Source organism: Oryx dammah, unplaced genomic scaffold, assembly GCF_014754425.2.
Source record: "Oryx dammah isolate SB20612 unplaced genomic scaffold, SCBI_Odam_1.1 HiC_scaffold_28, whole genome shotgun sequence".
Taxonomy (NCBI): domain Eukaryota; kingdom Metazoa; phylum Chordata; class Mammalia; order Artiodactyla; family Bovidae; genus Oryx; species Oryx dammah.
The window spans coordinates 10,504,316-10,526,545 of record NW_024070212.1 but is presented as its reverse complement, the minus strand read 5'-3'; the positions used below and the strand labels follow the sequence as shown (position 1 = coordinate 10,526,545).

At 38.8% G+C, this 22,230-nt stretch overlaps 1 protein-coding gene across 1 annotated transcript in view; it reads right to left on the bottom strand.

Moving 5' to 3' along the window:
- Positions 1-22,230, bottom strand: part of LOC120855615 (interferon-activable protein 203-like) — a 40,973-nt gene that overhangs the window by 3,612 nt on the left and 15,131 nt on the right. Inside the window, exons 2-8 of the mRNA XM_040230158.1 lie at positions 21,523-21,807; positions 20,484-20,611; positions 17,690-17,851; positions 16,047-16,214; positions 11,721-11,918; positions 5,581-5,997; positions 3,737-3,928 (exon numbers count right to left, since the gene is read on the bottom strand). Coding sequence (XP_040086092.1) covers positions 3,737-3,928; positions 5,581-5,997; positions 11,721-11,918; positions 16,047-16,214; positions 17,690-17,851; positions 20,484-20,611; positions 21,523-21,787 — 1,530 coding nt within the window. The 5' untranslated portion in view covers positions 21,788-21,807. The remainder of the gene's footprint in view (positions 1-3,736; positions 3,929-5,580; positions 5,998-11,720; positions 11,919-16,046; positions 16,215-17,689; positions 17,852-20,483; positions 20,612-21,522; positions 21,808-22,230) is intronic.

The window sequence follows — 22,230 nt, the reverse complement described above, 5'->3', positions numbered from 1 at the left end:
GATCAGGTGCATTGTCAATGAGCAGCAATATTTTAAAAAAGAATCTTTTTTTTTTCTTTTTCTAAACAGTAGGTCTCAGCAGTGGACTTAAAATATTCAGTAAAACATGTTGTAAACAGATGTGCTATCATCCAGGCTTTATTGTGCCATTTATAAGAGCAAAAGCAGAAAAGATTTAGCATTCTTAAGGACCCTAAGATTTTCAGAATGGTCAGTGAGCATTGGCTTCAACTTTGTCACCAGCTGCATTAGCCCATAACAGTAGAGTCAGTTTGTCCTTTGAAGCTTTTAAGCCAGGCACTAACTTCTCTTCTCTATCTGTGGAAATCCTAGATGATACCTTCTTACAATATAAGACTGCTTCATCTTCTTTGAAAATCTGTTGTGGAGTGTAGCAATCATTATTAATCATCTCTGCTAGATCTTCTGGATAACTTGCTGCAGCTTCTATATCAGCAGCACTTGCTGCTTCATCTTGTACATTTATGTTAGAGATGGCTTCTTTCCTTAAACCTAATGAATCAATTTCTGCTAGCTCCAAACTTTCCTTCTGCAGATTTCTCATGTCTCTCAGTGTTCATGGCATTTAAGTGTTAGGGCTTTTCCCTAAGAATGATTTCCATCCAGACCACAAAAATTTTCCATGTCAACAATAAGGTTGTTTTGTTGTCTTATCATTCATAGGTTCACTAGCATAACATTTTTAATTTATTTAAAAAATTTTTGCATTCACAACTTGTCTATTTGTTACAAGAAGCCTAACTTTTGACAGCTTTTTTTCCTTTCTCACTGAGCTTAATCATTTCTAGTTTTTTTTTATTTAATGTGAGAGATGTATAACACTTCCTTTCACTTGAACACTTAGCAGCTTCTATAGAGTTATTAAATGCCTAATTTCAACACTGTTTTGCCGCAGGGAATTGGGAGACCAAGGAGAAGAAGACAGATGGGGGAATTGTCCATCAGTGGAGCAGTCAGAACATGCATAACATTTATCAAAGAATTCCCCGTTTTATACAAGCATGCAATTCATGGCACTCCAAAATGATTTCAATAGTAACATCAAAGATCATAACCCCAGATCAAAATGACAAATACAAGAATTCAAGAAAAAGCTTGAAATATTAGGAGAATTGCCAAATATGACACAGACACTCAACTTGAAAAATGTTTTGGAAAAACGACTCCAGGAGACTTGCTCTACACAGGATTGCTACAAATCCTTTATTTGTACAACAAACCAAAGAAAAAGCAAATATCTATGAAGCACAAGACAGTGAAGTATAATAAAGCAAAGTATGCCTTTAGTAGCCTTTGTTAGTATTCAAAGAATCCATTCCACATGAATGTGTGAGTTTGACAAAAATCATGGAATTTGTCCCATAGGACCAATCACCTCTGTTGTTGACCAACATGTATATCTCACCAAAGGCAGGTAACTTTGTGTTCTGGAAGGCTCAGAGGCATCCTTGATCATTTATTAATAGATCTGAAACAGGCAAGTAACTACCCTCTGAGATAAAAGATATTTCCTCCATTTTATAGATGATGAATCAGAAGTGTTAGTATTTAAGTTATTAGTCAACTAGCAAATCATAGAACCAGTATTTGAAATAAATTTGCCTTAAAAAGTCAAAATTTAATAATTAATCCACCTGATCTTAAAATTCAAATGACTTTATAATATTCAGCTTAGATATAGCTTTTGATAGACTTTCTGAAGTCTTTAATATGATTAAAAATATCCTTAAATGAAAACTAATAGATGTTAATGAAAGAAACTGAAGATGACACAAACAGATAGAAAGATATACCATGTTCCTGGATTAGAAGAATCAATATTGTTCAAATGACTATACTACCTAAGGCAATGTACAGATTTAATGCAATCCCTACCAAATTACCAGTAGCATTTATTACAGAACTCCAAAAAGTTTTTAATTTGCATAAAACTACAACAGACCACAAATAGCCAAAATGATCTTGAGAAATAAAAATGGAGCTGGACAAATCATGCTCCCTGACTACAGACAATATTACAAAGCTATAGTCATTAGAATAGTATGGTACTGCCACACACACACACACAAAAAAGACATATAGATCAATGGCACAGGCTAGAGAGCCCAGAAAGAAGCCTACACATTTATGGCCAATTAGTTGATGACAGACGAGGCAAAAATATACAATGGAGAAAAGACAGTCTCTTCAGTAAGTGGTGATGGGAAAACCTGATAGGTATGTCTAAAAGAATCAAACCAGAACATTCTCTAACACCATTAAAAATTAAACTCAGGATGGATTAAGGACTTAAATGTAAGTCTGGATACACTAAAACTCCTATCAGAAATATAGGCAGAACAATCTTTGAAGTAAGTTGAAGCAATATTTTTTGGATCAGCCCCCTAGAGTAATGGAAATAAAAACAAAAATAACCAAATTGGACCTAATTAAACTTAAAAGGTTTTGCATAGCAAAGGAAACCATAAATAAAACAAAAAGACAACCCACAGACTGGGAGAAAGTGTTTGCAATGGATGCTAAAAACAGGGATTAATTTACAAAATATACAAACAGCTCATACAGCTTAATATCAAAAATCAAACCCAGTCAAGACATGGGCAGAGGACTAAATAAGCATTTCTCTAAAGCAGACATATAGATGGAATACAGACTCATGAAAAGATGCTCAATATTGCTTATCATTGGAGAAATGAAAATCAAAAATACAATGACTGTCACCTCACACCAGTCAGAATGGCAATCACTAAAAAGTCTTAAAGTAACAAATGCTGGAGACGATGTGGAAAAAATGAAACCCTCTTACACTGTTGGTGTGAACATAAATTGGTGCATCCACTCTGGAGAACAGTATAGAGGTTCCTTAAAAAACTAAAAATAGAGTTACCATATCATCCTACAATCACTCTCCTGGGCAAATATCTGGAGAAAACTAATTTGAAGAGATACATGCAGCCCATTTACAGTACCAAGTCATGAAAGTAACCTATATGCCCATTGACAGATGAATGAATATAGAAGATCAGGGGTAACAATGGAATGCTACTTAGCCATAAAAAGAATAAAATAATGCCATTTGCAGTAACATGGATGAACTAGTGATTTTCATCCTGAGTGAAGTAAGTCAGACAAAGGACAAATATCATATGATATTACTTACATGTGGATTCTAAAAAAGAAAAAAAAAAAAAAGAAAGAAAGAAAGAAAGAAAGATATAAATGAACTTACCAAACAGGAAAAGACTGACAGGCACAGAAAAAAATTTATGGTTACCAAAGGGGATAGTGGTGGGGGGAGGGGAAATAAATCAGGAATTTAGGATTAACATATACATATTACAATATATAAAATAGGTAAACAACAAGGACCTACTGTATAGCTCAGAGAATTATACTTGATTTCTTATAATAACCTACAATGGAAAAGAATCTGAAATGAACATATATATACGTGTGTGTGTGAATACAATATATAAATATATGTGTGTGTGTGTGTGTGTGTGTGTGTGTGTAAGTGAATCCCTTTGCTGTACACTTTAACCTACATTTTAAAATATCCTTAAAAAAAAAAAAAGAATGATGAAAAGGGACTTCACACACACTAAATGACAAGGATTCGTTATTTCACCTGATGGACTCTCTGTGAAATAGCAGCAGTATAGTTTTCTTAAAGACTTCTACTTCAGAACAATGATGACCCACCAGAAGCTCTCACCTTGATGTAACTATGAATTACAGATCTCAGCTGCCTCTTAGCCCCGCTCTCTGCCAGTTCAAAGCACACGAGTGTGAGTCTGTCACCCTCTTCACAGCTGATACTGGTTAGTCGCTGTCCATAAACCATGACTTCCATCACTCCTGTGTCATCTCGTATGTCATAATATATGAATTCACTATATACCCGTTTCTGCAAAAGAAAATTAGCATTCATCTTTTGAGGACTGGATCAGGAATTACCACAACTTTGAAAAATGAAGAGTGTTAGTGGAAACTTCTCTCTCAGAACAGTGAATACGAGCTGGAGGTCCAAGTATTACAGGTATCAAATAGTGTAAGATATCTTGTTCAGTTTATTCTCCCATTTAAATTCTCTATCTTTTCTTCCTTTAGGTGTTTGTGTGCTGGGTCATTCTAGAAAAAGGGATTACCTCTCTAATTTGTCCTGCTTCTGTCTAAGAATAGCTGAGATTTGTTAAGAAGCTTAGATGTGATGTGGGCTGACAAGCATCAGAGGCTTTTTTGGGTTTCCCTGGCTTCCCTGGTGGCTCAGATGGTAAAGCATCTGCCTGCAATGAGGGAGACCTGGGTTCGATTCCTGGGTCAGGAAGATCCCCTGGAGAAGGAAATAGCAAGCCACTCCAGCACTCTTGCCTGGAAAATCCCATGGACGGAGGAGCTTGATAGGCTATAGTTCATGGGGGTCGCAAAAAGTTGGACATGACTGAGTGACTTCACGATGAAGAACAGAGAAGAAAGGCTGTTCCTGTCTTATGATGAGTCTAAAAAAGATTGCAACAAATCCTCCTTCAGTTGATCATTACTTCAATATGTAATTCTTTCCTCTATTTTCTGTATCTATTCATTCTTCCCTAATCTGCCCAAATCTTGACTCTAGATCATCTTGTTCCATTGTTATAGTTCCTATGTCACTTACTTTACTCATCAATTCTGCTAATGCTCATGTATGCACAGTTTCTATAATAGAATCCCCCCCCCAAAAAAAAAAAACCAGGGATATGTAAAGAGCCACCCTAGAAGACACATATAATGGAATCTAAAACATACTTCACATAAAAGTTAGGTCAGCTAAGTTCAGTATTTCTATGAAGTGTTGGGACTAAAATACCTACTCTGATTCTAAGAATTCACCTAAATTCTACCTTTTATTGTCCATATAGTAAATTTAAAAATGAAATGACTTGGTTTCTCACATTTTTTCAATATCCATATTTCTCACTTAATTAGTGCTAAAGTTTTTGGCTCAACGATTTTCTGATGAAAGAATGTGAAGATGTGAGAGCACTTTACAGTTCAGATGATCAGAATCTTAGCTAACTGTTGATAAGAGCAGTCTAGGGCAAAGCAGTCTACTGATTTCTCATCTTGTGTGTTACAGCTGAAATCCAAGCTTGAAAGAACAATTCTTTATTCACAAATTAATTTAAACTGTCACTAAAATAGGTAGGTAGAACTAAAAAAAAAAAAAAAACACACACACAATTATAAGGAGTGCTCTCTCTATGTTAACATGTTAATAATATGTTAATAGATAAATATAAACATAAATTCTGCACAGGGTGGCTGTGAATGGATCAGTACAGCTCATAAAATACTCTGATTTCTGGTGAATCACTTTCTTAAAAACTTGCACGTTGTTATGGCAAGAAGAATGTTAAGAAATTATCAGCCTTATATTCTGAAGTGAAAGACTGCAGCCAACTATCCCTGGTTAGAAGGACTTTGAGTTCCTGTATTTATTAACTTTATTCATTTCGCAGTTAAGACTTTTGAATTCTGGGATTGCAAAAGAAATATTGCAAAACAATGATGGGGACTTACCTGATGCACCACAAAAACCCCATTCACAAATGTTCCTAGTTGTTGCAGATAAAGATGACTGATTTTAGGAGTTGCCTTTGCCTTTTGAATTAGGCTTTTAGAGATCTCCATCTTTCGGTCAGGGTTAACATCAGACACGGAGAAGTCATTGAACACTTCCAGGAACCCATTGCGGCCAATATAATCTGATATGGCAATGACTTTATTGGGGATGAACTTCTCCTTCAGGGCAACATTAAAAATCTTCACTTGGAAGAACCGACTCTCAGTAGCCACTGTGGCATGAAACATCATCTTGCCTCCTGTGACATCATATGTAAATGGTTCCGTTGCCTTCAGGACCATCACTTCTTTGGGGCCCCTCTGTAAGCCCTCCTCTCTGGAAGCTTCCTTAGGTACAGACTTCAATCTTGGTTTCTACTTAGAAGTACACACCAAAAACAGGCACAATTAAGAAAAGGAATATAGTTTCATTCCCTAATGAAAATCATCTGTGGCTTAATGTTGAACCTCAATAAAGAACATAATCGGGTAGAGCTTGAGGGGGAAAAAAAAAAAAAACTATACAAAGGTTACTAACGTGGTATAAATAATGGAATAATGGAGAAGATTTAATCAGTGATTTCTCTCTCTCTTTTTTTTTTCCATTGCTTTATGAGTGTGGTAGGAAGAATATTTTTCTTTAAAAGGTGTTAGCTCAAAAGAAAATATTTTTTTTCCCAAGAAAAGCTATGTAGAGTACAGAGGCAGTAGATAGTAGCAATATTGCTGTGTAGTGATTCCTAGTAGAGATGAGAATGAAAAAAATCATCTTAAATTATCCCATTAACTTATTTTCGTGCACGGATTAATATACAAAGGCTCAGACGGTAAAGCGTCTGCCTGCAATGCGGGAAACCCAGATTCCTGGGTCGGGAAGATCCTCTGGAGAAGGAAATGGCAATCCACTCCAGCACTCTTGCCTGAAAAATCCCATGGACGGAGGAGCCTGATAGGCAGCAGTCCATGAGGTCACAAAGAGTTGGACACGACTGAGCGACTTCATTTCATTTCAATGATGAAATAGTGATACTGTGCGGGCCTTGAGGGGCTTCTGGGCACAAGGCTTTTGTGTGCCCCATTTCTTTGACTATAGGAAGCAGCCTTCATTCAACCTCCATGACCTTCCCTGAGTTCAAGCAACTATTAATTGAGGAAGGAAGTAAATGGGAGACCAAGAAGAAAGAGTCAAGAGTAGCCTTGGGGCAAGGTACTATTTCCCCATCAAAGGATACAAACAAAAATATCTTTAATCTATTTTGCAGATACTGAATCCTCCTCCAGATGGGAGAAGCTAATTAATGATTAACAATGATATGCTGCCTACAAGCATGTAGATCCCAGACCAGCTGGACTTGAAGGTTGTTGGTGCTGACTCCTACTTAGCTCATCACCAACCCATTATAAGAATGTCCATGAGCTTATCATGCCTTCTTTTACTGTAAAACTTGCCACTATCTTCCTCAAGTTGAGACATATAGGTTTGAGGGCATTAGCCCACTGTGTCCCCTTTTGCCTGGCAAAGCATAAAGCTATCTTTTTGTACATCACCCAAAACTCTGTCTCTGAGATTTGGTTCAGCACAGGTGTACAGAGAAGTTGAGCTTTCTGCATCAGTAGCACTGAGAGTAGAGAATGGCTCCAGTTAGAATCCACTGATGTCATCCCTGTTGGTGTTTAGGCACTAAGTCATATTCGACTCTTTGCAACCCAATGGACTGCAGCATGCCAGGTTCCTCTGTCCTTCACTACCTCCTGGACTTTCCTCAATTCATGTCCATTGAGGTGGTGATGTTATCTATCCATCTCATCCTCAGCCACCACCTTATCCTTTGCCTTCAATCTTTCCCAGCATCAGAGTCTTTTCCAATGGGTCAGCTCTTCACGCCAAGTGGTCAAAATATTGGAGCTTCTGCTTCAGCAATAGTCCTTCCAGTGAATATTCAGAGTTGATTTTCTTTAGGGTTGACTGGTTTGATCTTCTTCCTGTCCAAGGGATTCTGAAGATCTCTAGCACCACAATTCAAAAGCATCAATTCTTTCACACTCAGCCTGCTTTATGATCCAACTCTCATATCCATACATGACTACTGGAAAAATTACAGCTTTGATCTTTGGCAGCAAAGTGATGTCTCTGCTTTTTAATTCAGTATCTGGGTTTCCCATAGCTTTCCTTCCAAGGAGCAAGTGTATCTCATGGTTGCAGTTACCATCCACAGTGATTTTAGAGCCCAAGAAAATAAATTGTCATTGCTTCTATTTTTTCCCCTTCTATTTTCCATGAAGTGATGGGATTGGATGTCATGATCTTAATTTTTTGAATGTTGAGTTTTAAGCCACATTTTTCACTCTCCTCTTTCACCCTCATCAAGAGGATCTTTCCTCTTCAATTTCTGCCATTAGAATGGTATCATCTGCACATCTGAGGTTGTTGATATTGCTCCTGGCAATCTTAATTCCAACTTGTGTTTCATCCAGTTTGGCATTTAGCATGATGCACTCTGCACAGAAGTTAATAAGCAGGGTGACAAGATGCAGTCTTGTTATAGTCTTTTCCCAATTTTGAACCCATTAGTTGTTTCATGTCCAGTTCTATAAAAACTGTTGCTTCTTGACCTACATACAGGTTTCTCAGTAGACAGGCAAAGTGGTATGGTATTCCCACCTCTTTAGAATTTTCCACAGTTTGTTGTGATCCACAGTCAAAATCTTTAGCATTGTCAATGAACCAGAAGTAGATTTTTTTTAATTCCCTTGCTTTTTCCATGATACAAAGAATGTTGACAATTTGATCTCTGGTTCCTCTGCCTCTTTGAAACCCAGCTTCTAAATCTAGAATTTCTTAGTTCATGTATAGTTGAAACCTAGCTTGAAGGATTTGGAGCATAACTGTGCTAACATGTGAAGTGACTGCAATTGTATGGTAGTTTGAACATTCTTTGGCATTGCCCTTCTTTGGAATTGGAATGAAAACTGAACTTTTCCAGTCCTGTGGCTACTGCTATGTTTTTCAAATTTGCTAACATATTGAGTGCAGCACTTTAACAGCATCATCTTTTAGGATTTTAAATAGCTTAGCTGGAATTCTGTCACCTCCACTAGCTTTGTTTATAGTATGCTTCCTAAGACCCAGTTGACTTCATACTTCAGGATGTCTGGCTCTAGGTGAGTGACCACACCATCACGGTTATCTGAGTCATTAAGATCTTTCTTGTGTGGTTCTTCTGTGTATTCTTACTACCTTTTCTTAATCTCTTCTGCCTCTGTTAGTCTCTTATCCTTCCTGTCCTTTATTGTGCCCATTCTTGCATGAAATATTTCCTTGATATCTTGAATTTTCTTGAGATCTCTAGTCTCTCCCATTCCATTATTTTCCACTATATCTTTGCATTGTTCATTTTAAAAGGCCTTCTTATCTCTCCTTGCTATTCTCCAGAACTCTCCAATCAGTTGTGTATATCTTTCCCTTTCTCCCTTGCCCTTCACTTCTCTTCTCTCCTCAGCTAGTTGCAAAGCCTCCTCAGACAATCACTTTGCTTTCTTGCAATTCTTTTTCTTTGGAATGATTTTGAACACTGCCTCCTATACACTCCAGTAGATGTGACAATCTAAAGACCAAAATTAGACAGTCCTTCTTCAGGAAAGCAGTGTTATGTTGAAAAAAGTATTAATAAAACAGTGATTGGAAGAATCTCATGAATTTTCTGAATGTGGAAATGTCCTGGATAAAGGACATTTTGAAGACTAACAAAATCAGCCACTCCAAAATATGTTTCCTTGGCACAAGATTATCTTAAACTGATCATTTTTACAAAACAGCATACATAGAGGAAGCTCTAAAATCAGAAGGGAAGATGCCTTTTTGTAAGGGAAATTTGTATTTATAAATTAAATCTCCATTTCTAAGTGTGTCTGTTTCTGTGTACCAGGAAGAGAAGGAGGACTCTAAACCTCGGGAGAATATTATCACTAGAGGAGAAACTGACTCAAACCTGCATAACAAACATTACCCTTGTTTACCCTGATTTTCCTGGTAACTTTCCTATAACTGACCTCCCATACTTTTCTTTCTACTGTCTTTCACTAAAGATGGTATTTTAAGTTGGTGGCTTAGGCCACCTCAAGGAGTTACTTATTTTTCTTGGGTATCTTCTATGTATAGATGAGATACACCTGTTAGTAAACTTCTGCTTGTTTGTTTGTTTGTTTTTTCTTGTTAATCTCAATTTTAACAAAGATACCACTCTAATGGCAGAAAGTGAAGAGGAACTAAAGAACCTCTTGATGAATATGAAAGAGGAGATTGAGAAAGCCAGCTTAAAACTAAATATTAAAAAAAAAAAAAAACAAAACACTAAGCTCATGGCATCTGGCCCCATTACTTCATGGCAAATAGAAGGGGTAAAGAAGGAAGCAGTGACAGATTTCCTCTTCTTGGGCTCTAAAATCACTCTGGTTGGTGACTGCAGCCATGAAATCAGAAGATGATTGCTTCTTGGAAGAAAGCAGTGACAAACCTAGACAGTGTCTTGAAAAGCAGAGACATCACTCTGCTGACAAAGTTCCATAGAGTCAAGATTATGGTCTTCCCAACGGTCACATATGGTTGTGAGAGCTGGATCATAAAGAAGGCAGAGCGCCAAAGAATTGATACCTTTGAACTGTCGTGCTGGAGAAGACTTTTGAGAGTCCCTTGGACAGTAAGGAGATCAAACCAGTCAATATTAAAGGAAATAAACCCTGAATACTCATCAGAAGGACTGATGCTGAAGCTGAACCTCCAGTATTTCGGTCACCTAATGTGAATAGTCGACTCATTGGAAAAGTCCCTGATGCTGGGAAAGATTGGGGACAGAAGGAGAAGAGGACATCAGAGGATGAGATGGCTGGATGGCTGGATGGCATCTCTGTTGCAATGGACAAAAACTTGGGCAAACTCCAGGAGGTGGTGAGGGACAGGAAGGCCTGACGTGTTGCAATCCATGAGGTCACAAAGAGTCAGACACGACTGGGAAACTGAACAACAACAACAATCTGTTTTTAAAAAGGGATCTCAGCTAAGACCTCAGAAGGGCAGAGGGCAAATTGTTTTTCCTCCTTTACACACTCCTGGTAGAATAATGGCAGGACCCTGAGGAGAAGAATGCCAAAAGAGAAGTCAGGTACCAAGGGGCTCATTCCCAGGACAAGTTAACCAGTAACAACAAATTTCTTACTAGTAATATGAGCAGCATCTTGAGAAGAAGTACACAGGACTTGAGAAAAAAATTATATTCTATACACAGGGTCATGAAAGTAGGCCTGATGGACACAGGCTCTCATTATGATCATTGTATGTTTGTGGAACACTGAAAGAGCCTAAAGTCAAATAGCAAAGAATTATTATTTAATTTACAAAATAATCAGGTAATTATTTTTATGTTAAAATAATAATTTAATCTACATTTCTTGAATAGCATTTCAAGATGAAAGAAAAAGAATGAATTATAGAAAAATATGTGTAATGTGATCAACCTGAAACAAATTAATATTCTTTATATATACACAAAAGGTACAATCAGAAAGTCTATTTACCAAAAGAGAGCATTTGATAGAGGGGAGATTTCAGACAGTTAACAGTAATTATCTTTGTCCATGTATCTTCATTTCCTAAATTTCTGCATCCTAATATGGATGATATTATTTCCAAAAGAAAAAAGAAAAAGATGATAGTGCTGTGTTTCTCTATTTCCCTACCCTATTGCACCTTAATTTCTCTCTTTCATAGTGAGAAAACTATAAGGAAACTTTCTGTCTTTCATAGTATTGAAGGAAATACAAAAATAAAATTAAACAAGTTATTAATTATACCCACTGCTGAAGAGCAATGATTTAGGTGCACACTAGGCCATAGATTATCCTAAGGCAAGGGACAGCATAGTGAGAGTCAGAATTTGAATGCCAGTAGGTCCTCAAAGTACACACTCAGTAACAACATGTGCAACCTAATGAATAAAGAATTGGATACTGTAAGGGATTAGTGAGAAGTTCTTATATGGTTCTATTGGTGCCTGTCATTATATTGTAGGAAGAGGGAAATATTGAAAATGAGAATCTGGTACCTTGGTTGTGGAACTGCTGGATGTGGTTGGTGGTGGCAGCTTCTGAGGAGTCTGGAGGCAATTCTTAGTTGGCATTATGCTCCATGTTGGAATTTTCAGAAGCTGACTCTGCTCCAGGAATAGTTTCATCCTGGGGTCAGCAGTTGTAGTGGTTATGTCTTCTATTTTTCCAGTTGAAAGACATGCATTTTCTTCTTTCTGGTTAATGATTTTCAATATCATATGAACAATAACATTTCTCTCTTACCCTCCATCTTTCTCTGTATCTGTCTGTCTTTCTTTCTCACAGACACACCACAGTATCCACACTCTGCCAATTTTCTCTAGAATAACAAATTTCTCTGGAATAAGAACACATCTTCTGACACTCCCAATGCCTCCCCAGCTTGGCTCCCCACTAGGATTGCAAACTTCTCTCTGCAGATGTTAAAACTCAGGTAATTGCAATGTCATTGGTCTGTTTTTGAATTCTGGCTCTACCTCTGCTGCAATTTCACTAAGACAACACTTGGAGTAATATAATAGTGGAAAATTCTATCAGGTTATAATGGTCTCAAAACAACATAGGCTGCATTCATGAACGTTTTTACTCATTAAGTCTTTCATTACCTCATGTATTTACCAAATAAGCAAAATGGTTTCTATCTTCCACTCTTCAAATCTAGGAAACCCAGGTCTCCATTCATTTCAATGCTTTGTTTGTCAACATACCAGAGATATTCCCTCAAATTCATAAACGCTTAGGCGGGATTCTCTTGTCTGCATAGTCTCTATCAGGCAACCACATCTTTCACCACTATGAACAATGCACAAGTCCATTTGCAATTTCACCCAGGGTACAGAACCATACATGTACAATTTTAGGACTTGAATTTTTACAATTGTTTAAGCCAGGGCAGGAAGTGTATATGAAATAATGGATCTTGACCATCTAGGGTTTTACCCATGAAAGACTATTTCTGACATTCTACAGCATAGAGGGCTTCACCAGGGCCTCAGTGGTAAAGAATCTGCCTGAAATGCAGGAGCTGTAGGAGAAGCAGGTTCGATCCCTGGGTCGGGAAGATCCCCTGGAGGAGGGCATAGCAGCCCACTCCAGCATTCTTGCCTGGGGAATCCTATGGACAGAGGACCTGGCAGGCTACAGCCCATGGGGTCGCAAAGCGTTGGACACGACTGAAGCGACTTAACACGCACAGGATAGAAGTGCCACAGTTCTTACCACTTCGAGCATCCATTTAACCAATTCATAAAGTATCAGTTGTTGATAAAACTTTAGATGAGGGACCTGATTTAAATGACTGTCTCTGACATGCAGCTTCTTGATTAGAATACTCTCTCACCTCCCTTGTCACCTCATTTCTCATTAGAAGGCTTGAGAGCCTAGGATATGAAAACAAATCTGAGACATAACATTATCTGATATAAATTTTTAGAGGTAAATTTCAGATATTGAAGTAGTCTATCCTCTGACTGTGGGAGCAATATATGCCATTAAATGCTCATGTTTTAGAATTCAATTAAGCTAGATTTGAATCCTGGCTCTAATGTTTATTTTCTGTATGACAGTTCAGTTCAGTTCAGTCGCTCAGTCGTGTCCGACTCTTTGCGACCTCATGAATCGCAGCACGCCAGGCCTCCCTGTCTATCACCAACTCCTGGAGTTCACTCAGACTCACGTCCATCAAGTCAGTGATGCCATCCAGCCATCTCATCCTCTGTCGTCCCCTTCTCCTCCTGCCCCCAACCCCTCCCAGCATCAGAGTCTTTTCCAGTGAGTCAACTCTTCCTGCATGACTTAGGAGATTTTTAACCCCTAGGAACTTCAGCATTTTCATATGTCAAGTGGGATTAACAATAGCATCCTCATGTGGTGTTATAAAGAATAAATGAGATAATGTACACAAAGAACCCACATCTTAAAAGTCTAACACCATTAAGTGCTCATACATAGAAATATCACTGCATTATTACTTTACAGTAGACCCAGGGGTTTCTATTTCTGCTCTGATCCACAGATGTTTCATGCTTAATTCTGGTCTTCTTGATGGAAACCCCAGATAGAGGTGGTATTGGAAGGACTTTATTAAAGAAACTTTTCTATTCACCTCTACTACTAATTTAATCATATTGACAAGAGCATCATGATTGGTTTTCACAATCTGTTAAAGCAAAAACTTCCATCATAAAAGCAGGATTTAGATCCCTAAAATATACTATTTGGGTGGATAGTATTTAAAAATAGTAATTGATTTTTTCCCTTGGCTTATGTCCTTCAAAACTCCACCTGGTTCTTAAATCATGCCAATATGTGGTATTTTCTTTTTTAGGGAGACACCGCAGTAGGAATCAAAGAAAATATTGGTCTGCCTCTGTCTCTGAATCCCAAACATAGCCTATATCACAGCAAAAATACTTGGGAGACCCTCTGATGAAGGAGCAAGGCTTTCCTGCTCTTTCCCAGAAGAATGGCCAGATCCTTTTTGTTCCATGCCTTCTATTGAAGTGGCTGGGCTCCGAAGGAGAAATGACTGTTTTTAGGTGTATGAAGCCAAGGGGATAGATGGGCCTCTCTGGGATTCCTATGCTCCCAGGAATTTGGGGGGCAGCAGAATGATTCATATGAAAGTAGAAATGACTATTTCACAAATTTAGGCAGATGGGGCTCTAGAAAGTGTCGATTCTAAGCCTGTGTGCATAGAAAAGCAGAGTTGACTTGGGGTGTACACGCATGTTATTGACACAGCAGACTGACAGTGGGTCTGAGGTTTTAATGACTAGACCAGGGCCATCTGGACCTAGAGGCAAACAGGCACAGATTACTAGCTCTATCCCATAAATAAAACAGAGACTTCGTGAGGCATTACTAATTATCAGAGTTAACAGTAATAAAAACAATAACATGATAAAACTTGAACAATTATGTTAAAAAAAAAAATCTTCAACTGGTATGCTTGGATTCGTATAGAGCGCTTCAGCCTGGGCAGCTTGGAACTTGGGTGACAAACTATTTTCGTGATTTAAATGTTGCTTTGGCCTATTTCTCCTGTCACTTGCTTATTTGCTGCAGGAATAGGTGTTGTACCCCCGTGTGATGGTAACCACAAGGGTCATATCAGGACAGAATAAAGGCAGGCGAAGATAGGAGTCGAGGCATATGTGCATGTGCTCACTTTTCCATCCTGATCTGGTCTTATCCCAGGAATAGGGCACTATGAATGAAAAACGCTGCCTGCCATATCAGTAGACTGAGGACGTTGTGGCCGTCAAGCCATCGCATTACAGCTGCCCACATTGTAAGCCCTGAGGGAACTCAGGATAGAAGCAAAATGCCCTCCAGCAAGCAGTCAACTGCTTCAGCCAATCCTGACGGTGCCCCCTCAGGAGACTCAGGGTAAGGAAGCACAAGATACTGGCCCCAGATAGCTGAACTTTATAGCAAAGGGTCTGTGAGCCCAGATCCTTGCATCTTTCTGTATATAAAAATGTGTTAAATTTCTTAACTTGAGACATAAGGTTCTCTTTATAAACAGTAATATTTTGATGTTCTGACTGCCTGGTCTTTGTTACAAGATTCCTGTATAACGTGCCCCACCTCTTGCTTCTTTGGAGCAGCTCTCTCAGAGCTATCTGAGAATCTGTGTCCCCATCTTAAGTCCTCATATTTGTCTGCTGAATAAACCATAACTCTTAACTTTTAGGTTGTGCATTTTTTCAGTTGACAGGCACCTTATAATTTATATTATAGTCCAGTAACAAAGAAAAATGTACATTTATTATAGTTTCAGTAAGTGCTAAAAAAGGGAAAGTAAACTGACCTTTGAAAGCAAACAAGAGGAATACCTAATATATTCTGAGAGTGGGCAGGTATCAATGGGGACTTGCCCTAGGAAGAGATTAAAGTTTGCAACTCAAGACAAGTGATTTCAAACATGAAAAGTGTCTATGTCAAGATATCTGACCTGAGAAGGAGCACGGGACTTCGAAAATGAACCCTGCCATGTGGTCAGTGAGCAAATGGGAAGAGAGCCAAAGGAAAGTGGAACGTATGAAGTAAAGACACACTCATTTTGACTTGTTTAGTCACCTTTCCCTTCTCTTTCTATTCAATACAAGATAGTAAACCTCTCAAAATTGGAGGTTTCATGAACTCATGCTTTGGTAAACAGCCAAATTAACAAGGAGTTAGAATAGAGTGGGATCACAGACGAAACACTGATAAAGGAAGGAGCAATTATAATAAATGACTAAATGGGAAATTCAATGATGATAATTCTTGTACTTATGTTGTAAGAAGTGCAAGTAATGGGATCAAAAAGCTGGTACCTTGCTTGAGAAATTGCTGAATGGTTGTGGTAGAACAATTGGAGTGATCTGGCCACTGCTCACAGTTGGACACAAGCTGGTTGCTGAAGTTCCTGGAAGCTGACTCTGGTTACAAGATATTATCTTCCTTTTTAATTTCTTAGGTGTGGTGGCTGTGTCACTTTTTTTCTGGATAAAAATAGATTTTTTCTTAGTTCTTGAAAATGATTTTCAAAATCACATAGAATATAGCATGCTTTCTCTTTCTAAATGTTGAATCTGAACTTTTCCATTTTTTCTGGACTGATAGCACATATTCAGATACCTGTATTACTTATCCTTTACCTACCTCAACTATGATTACAAATTTCACTCTCCAAATACTAAAAGCTCAGACAAAATTTCATTGGTTTAGGGATGGAATCTGGGTCCTACATCTGATGCAAACTGGCCAAAGCAAGTAGATAACCTTCCCTGGCTATAAGAGAAGTAAATCTCAGTCTAAAGTTGGCTGCACTTAAGGATGTCTGTTAACTATGACTTTTTCATCAAGACAAGACACAAGTGGGTTTCTAATATGTATTCTATAGGCTTCTACAAACCTACTGATCTTCTGAGAAAGATTACTGGGAGAAATATGGACTCTTGTGACTAATAAGAACAATGACAACAACCACAACAAAACCACAAATTTAAAGTCCCCTTTTGTAGGAGTTCTGTCTTCAGGTGGAATGTGTGGGGTAGTGGTGAGGATGTAGCCTGAGTTAGAGGGAAGCTTGGGTCTTGGGTAAGAAACTGGGTTAGAGATTGTGGTTTAAATCTTACCCTTGCCTACCCTTGACACTTATCTTGGGGGAATCTTTTCCTGCACATTCATCTTAGACACATGCTCCATAGTTCCAGGTTTCATGTAACCCAGGGCAAAATAAAAAGCAGGTTGGGACAGAGGTTGATGCCTACAGCTCTGGACTCACTTTCCCACCCCTGTCTTGTATTCTCTTTTGATAGAGTACCTATACTCCAAGATCATTGTCTAGAAGAGAAGAAAAACAAATTTATTACAATTGTGATACATACTATAAAGGAATAGGAAAAGATTCTGTAATGGCAATAAGAAATGAGACTATAAGTTTTGGGGAGGGGTGTCTCAGTGAGGACATGCTGAGGAAGGAATTCAGGCTGGTACCTGATGGTTGAATTAATTTAGCCATTAAAGCAACATGAATCATGCGTGCAAATCAAGGAATTAGCCTGTGAGCAAATACCTGACATGGGAAGGAGCATAGAATGCTGAGAACTAATCTAGAGGTGTGGTTAAGAGAAAAGGGATGAAAGGAAACCAAAATGTCGGGGATAAACATACCCTTATGTTCCTGTCTAATTGGCCACCTCCATAGGCCTATCACATTTGTAAGGTCAGCAATTATTCATAAATGTAAAAATGTCCAAAAGTCCAAGGACTTAGAATACACTGAGACCTCAACATTTTTAAAATTCATTTATTTAATTGGCCTCAATATTTTATTTGATAAGTTTTGGGGTGATTTGATTGCATAAAGAAGTTTGTATCTAGAAAGCGAATACTGAGAGATTCTTTTGGGGTCATGAGTATTCTTATAATATGTTGTAAGAAGGGACACGTATTAGGAACAGAAAAATGGTACCTTGGTGGAGGAACTGCTGGATGGCTTTGGTGGAGGCATTTGAGGAGTCTGGAGAAGGCACTTAGTTGACTCTGTGCTCGTTACTGACAATCCTGGAAGCTGGCTCTGCTCCTTGGTTAGCTTCATCCTCTTAGATTCACTAGTTTCGGTGGTTTTCTTTTTCTGAAAGTAGGATTTCCCCTGCCTGGTTAGTAGTTTTCAATGAGAAATGAAATACATCTTCACTACTTAGAAAATCAACTTTTTATTACTAGATTCTAGTTATACTCATTCTAGTTCATCTCATTCTCTGTTGCTCACTTCTCCTCCTGTCCTCAATCTTTCCCAGCACCGGGATCTTTTCAAAAGAGTCAGCTCTTTGCATCAGGTAGACAAAGTACTGGAGCTTCAGCTTTAGCGTCAGTCCTTCCAATTAATTTTCAGGGTTGACTTCATTTAAGATTGACTAGTTTGAACTCTTTGCTGTCCAAGGGACTCTCAAAAGTCTTCTTCAGCACCACAATTTCAAAGCATTAGTTCTTCAGCACTCAGACATCTTTGTGGTCCAACTCTCACATCTGTACATGACTACTAGAAAAACCATAGGTTTGACCTTTGTTGGAAAAGTGATGTCTTGGCTTTTTAATATGCTATCTAGGTTTGTCATAGCTTTTCTTCCAAGGAGCAACCATCTTTTAATTTCATGGTTGTGGTCACCATCCACAGTGACTTTGGAGCCCAAGAAAATAAAGTCTGCCACTGTTTCCACTCTTTCCCCATCTATTTCCCATGAAGTGATGGGATAGGATGCCATGATCTTCATTTTCTGAATGTTGAGTTTTAAGCCAGCTTTGTCATTCTCCTCTTTCACCTTCATCAAGAGGCTCTTTAGTTCCTCTTCACTTTCTGCCACAAGGGTGATCTGCATATCTGAGGTTGTTTCTCCTGGCAATCTTGATTCCAGCTTGTGTTTCATCCAACCTGGCATTCCGCATGATGTACTTTGCATATAAGTTAAATAAGCAGGGTGACAACATACAGCCATGTGGTTCTCCTTTCCCAAATTTGAACCAACCCCTTGTTCCATGTCCAGTTCTAACTATTGCTTCTTTTCCTGTATACAGTTTTCTCAGGAGGCAAGTAATGTGGTCTGGTATTCCCATCTCACTAAGAATATTCCACAGTTTGTTATGACTCACACAGTCAAAGTGGGGGAGGGCTGGCAGTGACAGAGAAGGGTGGCATGTGACAGCAAGGGCTGTGGGACAAGGGCTTCCCTGGTGACACAGTGGAAAGAATCCACCTGTCAATGCAGGAGATGCAGAAGATATGGTTTCAATCGCTGGGTCAAGAAGATCCCCTGGAGAAGCAAATGGCAAGTCACTCCAGTATTCTTGCCTGGAGATCCCCAAGTACTGAGAAGCCTAGTGGGCTACAGTCCATAGAGTCACAAAGAGTCGGACACGACTGAGTGACTGAGCGTGCACATAGTCAAAGTCTTTAGCATAGTCAGTGGAGCAGAGTTCAAAGTTTAAAGTGTTAATCACTCAGTCATGTCCAACTCTTGTTGACCCCATGGACTGTAGCCCACCAGGCTCCTTTGTCCATGGGATTCTCCAGGCAAGAATACAGAAGTGGTTTGCCACTCCCTTCTCCAGAGGATCGTCCCAACCCAGGAATCAAACTCAGGTCTCCTGCATTGCAGGCGTATTCTTTACCACCTGATATGTTTCTTTTTATTCGAACTCTCTTGCTTTTTCAATGATCCAGCAGTATTTGGCAATTTGATCTCTGGTTCCTCTGAATTTTCTAAATCTGCTTTGTACATCTGGAAGTTCTTGGTTCACATACTGCTGAAGCCTAGCTTGAAGGTTTGAGCATAATCTTGGAGGCATGTGAAATGAATGCAATTGTACAGTAATTTGAACATTCTTTGGCATTATCTTTCTTTCAGATTGGAATGAAAATGGACCTCTTTCAGTCCTTTGGCCACTGCAGAGTTTTCCAAATTTGCTGGCATAATGAGCACTGCACTTTAACAGCATCATCTTTAAGGATTTGAAATAACTCAGCTGGAATTCCATCACCTCCTAGCTTTGTTCATAGTAAGGCTTCCTAAGCCCACTTGACTTCACACTCCAGGATGTCTCACTCTAGGTGAGTGACCATACCATCGTGGTTATCTGGGTAGGTTTTGGCAAACTTTGGTAAACTGTTTTCCTAATATGATTGTTTTAACATACTTCTAGAAGAGGAGTAGTGATTCCATATTTCCATCATTCAGAATTATATTCTATAAGTTAAAGTGAACAGTAGTTCAGAAACATAATGGGTAGTCAAGTTCAGTTCAGTTCAGTCACTCAGTCATGTCCGACTCTTTGCAACCCCATGAATCGCAGCACGCTAGGCCTCCTTGTCCATCACCAACTCCCGAAGTTCACTAAGACTCACGTCCATCGAGTCAGTGATGCCATCCAGCCATCTCATCCTCTGTCGTCCCCTTCTCCTCCTGCCCTCAATCCCTCCCAGCATCAGAGTCTTTTCCAATAAGTCAACTCTTCACATGAGGTGGCCAAAGTATTGGAGTTTCAGCTTTAGCATCATTCCTTCCAAAGAAATCCCAGGGCTGATCTCCTTCAGAATGGACTGGTTCAGTACCTATTAATTTACTGACTCTGAAACTCATTTTCATTCTGCCCCTGGTTCCCCTTTTCTCTGATTCTTCTATTTGCACATTGAGAAATGAATAAAGAACTAAGTGTTCATAAAAAGATCCATAGTAAAAACTCCTTCTGTGGGACCTAAGCCATCCTACCTTCACAGGTGTATCCTTGACTGATTCAGATCCCGAAGCTTCATTCGCGGTGGATGTGGATTGCCCAAGACTGGACTTATCCTGTTTTTCCACTGGAGTTGCTCCTTGTGCCTTGTTTTTCCTTATAGCTGATGTCATAAAAGAGAACATGGTAAATCCAAAGGAGCTCGTCGAGATACATGAAGCACCTTCAATAGTGTTTCCTCTCAGTTCCTGCTGGCGGATCTGGGTATGGTTGTATCTACCTCTACTGCATTAGCCTCACTTGGCCAAAGGTGGCCAAAGTAACAACATAGGTACAGATTCTGACTCGAACATCCTCAGTGGTTTCCTTTCTTGTCCCCTGTACAACAAGCATACTCATCCTACTCTCTGGACTCATCTATCTCAGTCGAATCCTTTTACAACTCTCAGATTATTTACCTTCCTCTTAATAAACTAAAATTCCTTGATGCTAGTCATGGGTAAATGCCTATAGAAGATCTATTTGAATTATTGAAACCAGAGAAGGAAAATATAATCTAACTTGTGATGGGACAAAATGGTGATACTGGATTTCATTTTTTTCAAATATGTTTTCTAACCCAGTGGTTTTATAAGAGGTGAGTTCTTCACATCTCTGAGAGGTAGGTTTTTGCTTAAGGTTTTTGTCTCATATTTATTTCTAGAAAGTATAAAAATGATGAAGAAAATGTGATAATAGAGCATGCATATTAACTGATTTAAATATTTCAGAATCCTACATGTTTTAATTTTGTTTCTTCATCGTCTAAATCTTCTAATGCACGGAAGCCTCAGACTTTCTCATCAATTCATGCTATTTTCTTTGCCCACACCCCCAAAATACACCCTCTAAAACACATCAGATCTCTTGTAGGAAACACATCCCCTAAGTTGTTAATTTTGGGGCATCTAAAATGCTACCATTGTCACGGCTACTGAATCTCAAGTTGGGAAAGAGAGGTCTAAACCCTGACCAATTCAAGGTCAAAGTTGAGGTCAGTAAGAGAGAGTGATAAATAAGGGTTCTTCCAGTTACCTTTTAACTTCTCCTTTCTAAGAGTTCTGACAAGGTCTTTAGTTTCATCTATTTCTCTGAACAACTCTATCAGCTTGTCAACACAGGCAGGCCCTCGGAACTTCACTTCCATCAAGTCAGCAATTTTAGTTCTGTCGTATTCATCTTGCGTTTTACTAGTCAGTTTTAAATCGTCTTTAAGTAAAGACTTAATCATGTTAAAACATTTATCACTGATGTGCTGAAATCCTTTTAGCAGGATAATTTTCTTGTAGTCATTCCCCATCTCTCAAGTTAGGGATGTGCCTACAAGAGAAAAATAACACATAGTGTTACACCTTTATATAGACCACAAAGTGGGGTGGAGGAATTGTTTCAGGATGATCTGAGCACATTACATTTATTGTGCACTTTGTATCTATTGTTATGCTGGATATATAATGAAATAATTCTATAACTCACCATAATGCAGAATCAGTGGGAGACCTGAGCTTGTTTTCCTGCAACTAACTGGGGATTCCCAGGTGGTGCTAGTGGTAAAGAACTTGCCTACAAATGCAGGAGACATAAGAGACATGGGTTCAGTCTCTGGGTTAGGAAGATCCCCTGGAGGATGGCATGGCAACCCACTCTGGTGTTCTTGCCTGGAGAACCCTATGGACAGAGGAGCCTGGTGGGCTACTGTCCATAGGGTTGTAAAGAGTTGGACATGACTAAAGCAACTTAGCA